Below are 7,504 nucleotides of genomic sequence, written 5' to 3' on the forward strand. Positions count from 1 at the left end.
TTCGTTTGTGAATGAAGAAAATATGGCGTAGAAATACCCGTAGTAACTATCTTAAATAAACAAGTAGTAATTTGTCGCACTTACATCATGAATATCAATACATAAATGTCTCCGTAATTTAAACACAAAGATCAAACTAAATATATATACAGTATATATACCAATCTTGCCAACACAAAACGTCTTCAATACAATCATGGATAGATCGAGTTATAAACAGAATATCTATATCTTTTTGACTACAAGTTGTAGAGATACTAAGCTAGCATAAACTTTTCAAATTAAGGTGGTGAAAGACACTTAAGTCAGAAAGGACTTTAGTTTTTTACTCTTCATTCTTTCCTGACTTTTAGTTTATTATATTTCATAGCTCTAGATGCTATATTTACATAATTAAAAACGCATCAGTACATTGAAAATCTTATTTCAAATCATCTAACAACTGTTTCAATAAAATCATGATTCTTATTTGAATGGTTTAATCTCATACCAGTATTATTAGCATAATTGTTTTAAGTCATAGAACATACTAAGTTCAAGCGAAATGGCGGGTGAACCTCTTCATAAAATTAATTTTTCATGATTAAGTTCAGATATTTGTAATTACCGTCCATTGATTTTGTTAGATGAACATTCAGGCTATAATCTAATTAATAAGTTTTTTTTACATTTTCTTATTGTAAATTTCTTTCTATTATAATGTTATGTACACACTACAAGTCATACTTTTACATGAATTATAATACAATTAAACTCTCGTTTAACCTCAATTTATGACTGAAACTCATGTCATACAAGAACAGAATGACACACTTAAAAGTGCAACTGTTTCTGCTCGTGCTATTGGTGCAGACAACAATCAGCTGGCACATCAATGTTGTCTGGAAAGTGGTCATGATTTGCAGTGTTCGCAAACATGTTTTCAATCAATTCTAAAAATGCAACAATGTTGCTCATATCATTTCGATCTTGTATTTCATTTATGTATCAAATTTCATTTGTGTATAGTAGTTGGACAATCGGAGCTAAATTGAACCACAGCTGTTCACAAAATATAACAGATGTTGTCATACATCAAAATGTTCAGTATCGCTTGTAATTTATGATTATGTAGATAATTATTTCCCGATGTTGGTGCGGGCTGAGAAATCAAAGATTGGGTCCAAGATGGCCGGCGCTTGTGCGGATTTGCCTTGAAAACCAAAGGTTTAAAGAACCACCTGGATGGCAAGGTCATTGTGGTGGTCAAATGTCAATAAATGTGTCATTTGAATGCGCAGTATTTTTGTTATAAAGTGACCGCAAAAATTGTCTCAGATAACATGATTAGTTATGCAGCTTGCATGCAGACAAAGAATCATTTCATAATAATGGTGAAAAACTATTTCTACGGTAACAGCAAAATCATGTGTAAAATGACAGGCAAAAAACTTCTCCTGTAAACGATAAATCAACATTAAAAACCTTTCGCATGGCGTTAATAAAATTTAAAAAAAACACTCAAATATATGATGCTTAGCAAAAGTTGAGAATATAGACAGTAAGCATATACAATGGCAATGATAGATTTTGTGGATTGAAAATCAAGTCAAATGTGACTTATGTATAAAATTTCTATCCACACATTACAATAAAAAAATATGCACATAATATGTTAGAATAATACAAAATAAAAAGCAAATCAGATAAATAATTAATTTAAAAATAAAAAATGTAAGAACATTACTGTTAGAGTAGTAGAATAAAAAGAATTTTGTTTCAAGATTGTTTTTATAATATTAAAGGATTACCCCAAACAATTTCTATTACAAACTGAAATATTGTTTCAACTAGTATTCAAATAAAACTTCAGCAGGTCTTAATGAACCATGGTAACGCCACTGTATCGCAGCTCAGAGAACGTGTTGGACGTTGAAATGGATAATAAAAAATGAGTTAAAATAAGTATGGACATTGTCAATATGTAGCCAAACCTTACTTTAAAACACAAAGAACATGTTAAATTGCACAGCACAACATTTGAGCGTTAGATCATCAGAACTGAAAACATGATGTGTCTTTAAACATTCCAAATAATCAATTAAGGAGAGACCATTTACATATGTAAATTCTGTCCAACCAGAATAAATCGTTTTAAAACCCAAAAAAAGGGGATAAAAATGGACTATGTCATTATCCCCTATTAAAAACCCAACCCCCTGACCCTAATGATATTTTTCAACAAAAAACCAAAACCCGGGAACCTAACAAAAAGCCCTTTTAAAAAAATTTTAAACCAAGAAATTTTTTTATACCCTTTAAGGAAGCTGAATCTCTAAAACAAAGATTTTATTAATGACTTAATCTTGATAAACATATCCTCATTCAAAAAGACGTGGCCTTAAAAACTATAAAGGAAAAACACAAAAAAAAGACTAAAGCTAATTTGTGAAGCATGAAAAAGTGATCCATTGAAAACATGTGTAACATTCCATAATTATGAGAAGATTTTGTAAGTAAACAAAATGCTATAAATTAAGTCCTGCTAAGATTCTTCTGCACGTTTCACACTAATTCCTTCCTAAACTGAATGGGCGTCCTTGTGAAGGAGATGACACGATTATTCTGAGAACATGTATGAAGAAAGGATGATAACCCAAAAGTCAGGTGTGAGTTAATAATTAAAAATGACGTTTAATACACTACTTCTCTGATAATATTTTCAACATTAAATTTTATTTTCCGATTATTTTTCGACGTAGTCGTATACTTTTGATATGAACTTCCATTGGTATGGACGCCTTGCTAACCAAATTCTTTATAATTTGACCAATCACAATCTGCAAATTACTGGCTAACGTTACGATCCTTGAATAAGCAGTGTACTGCCCGGGAGCCTTCTGAAATACAAAACGTGTGTTTTTTTTTTAAATAGTCATTTCCTTTATAAAATAGCACTAATAAAATAACACATGGTTTCTAAAGAAAATGAGTTAATCAACATCCTTTACGTGAGAGAAAGGTAAAGACCTGTCATACTTTTTTTCAAAAATAAATATACCTTATAGTGGTAGATCTTCATGTAAAAAATAACCATGTAAAAATAATAAGATCAATTAAAATGAAAAATTCATAATCATCCTTAATATCAAACCCATTAACATGGATTCATTTCAAATACTCATTTTCTGATAGCATTGATATTTTTTAACTACAAACTATTGTTAAAAGCGAAGTTTATTGTATTGATGATCATTTGAAGTTAATCTAAATTAGTAGAAATTCCTTCGAGGAAAACGCTATTGAATACAATACTTTTGTCTTTTTTCTGCACATTCAAGTGAAAAAATCTTTACTTTGGGGAGAACAAATTTTGTTGCTGTATAAATGTTTCAGCTCCATAAAAGGCCACTGCAAAGCTATACTGTATTTTTAATTCATTCTGATTTTAGATTCGAACAATTGCGGGACTTTAAAATTTGAAAATGACACGGTGATGGAATGCAAGTCCGCACGCACTTACATTTATTAAACCATAACAAGGTACACGAAACACGCCAAATGGGTTCGGGGAAAGAACAATGAAGCGTAATGATTTATGATCACAAGAAAATACATAACGAGAGCAAATACTTTGAATCAAAAGACGGTGACAGTTTCGTCTTATCTATATCAGCAGTAAAGTCAAAAGACATTGGGAATTATCTTGTAAACTGTGGAAACCCAGGTTATACTAACCGGTCTTATCTAAAAGTTGCTGTGAATGGTGAGTAATTGAATTTCTTTTCTTTAATTTGGAAACTTCATTAAAACTATTCATTCTAAAATACTTTTATTAATTTTCTAATTATATTGACGTCAAAGGGTTTGCTTATTACCAAAACCAACACTGTTTTCTTAAAATAATATCGAAGTGCCGGCTTGCTCATTATTCAACAGCATGTTTAATAAATATTTGTTATAATGGTCAATGTAGAGAATTAATAATGCGCCTATTTTGTCCAAAATACCTTACTTAGGAGTCAATATAAATCCATGCCATTCATCCAAATATTATCTACTATAGGATTTACAGCTGTAAACTCGTCAAATAGAATCAAGTTTTGTACTTATAAACGGTTAATAACCTTTTTTTTTCCTCAAATTGTGCTAAAATTGTGCAATAAAATATCAACTCGTGTTTGTAATCGTTATAACTTTTCTAGTCTTCGTTAATGATTCTTTTCATTTTTCTTTTTTCTCGTCTTTTAGTTGCTTTGTTATATTAAGTGACATCAAATACCTAATTACTGTAGTGGTTTATTATGATTTTTTTTGTTTATACATTTAATATAACACAGGAAAAAAAAACACGTTTTGATTTTGAATAGATTCTTTCATTTTCTTCTGAAACTACTGGTGGTGATGTGCAATATGATATATTTATACATTTTTTTTAGTAAAATACTGATTTTTTAGATGAGTGGAGACCTGCAAATCCATGCAAAATTTGTAACTTTAGCTTGCGATTGCTTGATATTGGTTAAACTATATTTTTGACATCATGCTCTCAACTTACTTAAATTGATATATACAAAATATACAAGTACGTTTATAACCTATATAATAAATGATATCATGGTGAAACATCGCCTTCGTCTATGGTTAGAAATTTTGCCTCTTAATTTATTATTATTAGATTTGACACTGATGATATCATTACTTACTAATTTCAAGAAGCCAACTAAAACATGATCAATATTAGCTAGGCGAAATTGTTACAGTTTCTTCAATAACTGTAATTGTAACACCATTTAAATAAATTTAATATTGTACGGTGTTCTTTGATTTTTGAATGGAATTCACAAAACATTTGTGTTTTGAAATTATAGGCACATGATATCTGATTGACAACACATAATATTGATGAAACAAACTGCTTTTATTGAGATGTTTTGTTATATGCTGGAATGATGAATTAAGTTTATGATTTGTTTAGGTTGTAACGAAAAATGTGGCGAACCTTTATTTACAAACAACATCACAGAAGAAGATTCAGTTACATTTAAATTGACTGTTTACCCTGGTAAAGACGTGACCGTGGAAAAGAAACTAGCGTCGACGTTTGGACAAATAAAAGGTGGAAAATACAATATTACAGAGTTTGCAGAGGAAAGGATGCATAGCCTCTATATTTTAGAAAAAGACTTTAGTGACAGAGACGAACACAGAGTAAATTGCGGGAACATATTGCCGAATTCAATACGTCTGAACATTGGTAAATAGTATATATTCTAAGTACCTGTATCTCAAATCAAATCATTTATTTGCAAATCTAATGTACATTTAGTAATAGAAAGAGCATCGAAACACGATGCTATCTGATTTTTGTACGAGGCGTATGTCGTCACAATGAGTAAACCACAGCAAAAATGAACCAATCAATATGCATGCTTTTGAGTGCGGGTAACTAATACTTGCACTCCAGTTAACGCACTGTGCATGTATAATGTATACGATTTAACACATTTCAACAGAAAGGTCCTCTAAACTATGATACAATTCTTTTTTATTGTCAGAAAATGCCAAATTCCTAAACATATACCGACTACTTTATAATTATCAAATTCTTAAAACAATCAAAAGCAAAAACATATTTCAATTAAACATAATCTTCTTAGTTTATTTACACGCAGTTTACAGTCACATGATTGTTTAGACATTTAAAAACTAATGTGACCGTATTAAACTTATATGATACGACTATAAAAAGAAAATTTTCTTACAATATAAATAAAAAATTTGAAAAAATGAACACAATGCATGCAATAAGCACATATAAATTCCCTTTAATAGAAAATTGTTATGAAACGTTATGATGAGTGCAACAAATTCATGCTATAAATTTAAAATCTAAGGAATCGTTCCAGGTGACGATCACATTCGTATTACACAGGTTAACATTTACTTTGGTTCAATAAATGAATTTTGAAGTGGTAAAAAGATTTTTTTCATAAATTCATCAAAATCAAGCTTAATTCCATCATGAAGCATTCACTCAATTGTTCAAGGTATTTGCAATTGTTAAAGTGACATTATGCTAATTATTTCATAGTCAACTTGAGCTGAATTGATATTATATTTCAAAAGATTAACTGAATTAATGGTGTTTGACCAACTGTTGATATTGGAAAATGTTTTGAATAAAATTATAAATGTTATTAAATTCTAAAAAGACTGCCCCACTCTTTTTATAAACTAAGGGTTACATGTAAATTCTAATAGATATATACAGATATTTCGTTGGGATCTTTGCGTTATTTATTGTTTATTGGAACTTAATTATTAAATAAAAAGGAATTATGGCAAAATGAAAACTTATTTTGATATTCACCCGTTCACTCATTATATACCCTTGGATGGGCATAATGTCACTTTAAGGCAAAATATGCATAAAAACGCATGTATTACTCTAATATGGTTGCACAAAATTAATTGTATTTATATGTTAAGATAACCAAATTCAGTTATCATTTATATCCTTTATTGACAATTGTTTGTTTGAATGATTTACAAAAGATGAAGGAATTACACATAGATAAAAATAAATATATTTTGAACTTCTTTTGTATTTGCCTTATTCCACGTATTTAAATTTTACAATGTTGCCAATTGTACAAATGTTGCTATTTTTTGTTCTTTCCTACATGGTTAAATTCATCTGAGTATTATCATTGATATAGTATTTGCTTTAAAACAATTTAAACAGTTTTAGTAACACCTTTTCTTCAAGTACTCTTAATACATAGTTAACAATTTTATAAACGACAGTATCTTATGCAAATGAACATTTTTATATGTGTTTAATTACTTTCCAAACCGTACACCATCAGTACCGTCATTTCCCACCGATGAATCCGCAGATTGTTGCAAACCAAAGGGATGCTTTACTAAAATTGGCATTTTAAAAACATTAGAAACGGTAGAATGTTTCGGTAAAGGTGGATCAAAAAGCCATTATGCCTTTATTTGTAACAGAACGAAAAATATACTTACGAATGGTGGAAAAATACATCAAGTAACTTAAAATTCTTAATTTCAGTTTTTTTGTTTTATTTCCAAATCATTTTATTTCACAAAGCATTCATCTTGGACATCAGTTTTTCAACGTTTTGTACAAATTGTAAGTAGAAAAAGACCCAATGCTATTGAAGTGTATAAGATAGAATAAAACACAATGGAATTATTAGATAGATTTTGTTAACTAGATAACAATATAAAAGTATTTTGCTTTTTAGTTTCACCAGAAAACATTGACGTTAATGTAAGTGATGTTGCTGGAAGGAAAACATGGTAAGGTTCAATGTATTGCTAAGAACAGCACACTACAGTCAAGGCCGGAACTTTTTTATAGATAGCCAAAATGTTTACTAACATAACGACACAAGTAAAAAACAATAGCTGGAAATTTTGTACACCTTACAACACGTCGACAACAATGCTATTTAAACGGCTTAATAAACAGGAAAAAATATGTGTGGTTTTC

The 7,504-nt window shown here is 29.6% G+C and overlaps 1 protein-coding gene across 1 annotated transcript; it reads left to right on the forward strand.

Annotated features, from left to right (window-relative positions):
* The first annotated feature begins 3,570 nt into the window (after positions 1–3,570).
* LOC132755557 (uncharacterized) lies at positions 3,571–7,367 on the forward strand. The gene is made up of 3 exons (XM_060746437.1): positions 3,571–3,745; positions 4,958–5,236; positions 7,257–7,367. Exons 1-3 carry the CDS (start codon positions 3,571–3,573, stop codon positions 7,313–7,315), a joined length of 513 nt encoding a protein of 170 aa, XP_060602420.1. The 3' UTR covers positions 7,316–7,367.
* The last annotated feature ends 137 nt before the right edge of the window (positions 7,368–7,504 follow it).

Source organism: Ruditapes philippinarum, unplaced genomic scaffold, assembly GCF_026571515.1.
Source record: "Ruditapes philippinarum isolate M1 unplaced genomic scaffold, ASM2657151v2 ctg11741_1_1_1_1, whole genome shotgun sequence".
NCBI classification, from domain to species: Eukaryota; Metazoa; Mollusca; class Bivalvia; order Venerida; family Veneridae; genus Ruditapes; species Ruditapes philippinarum.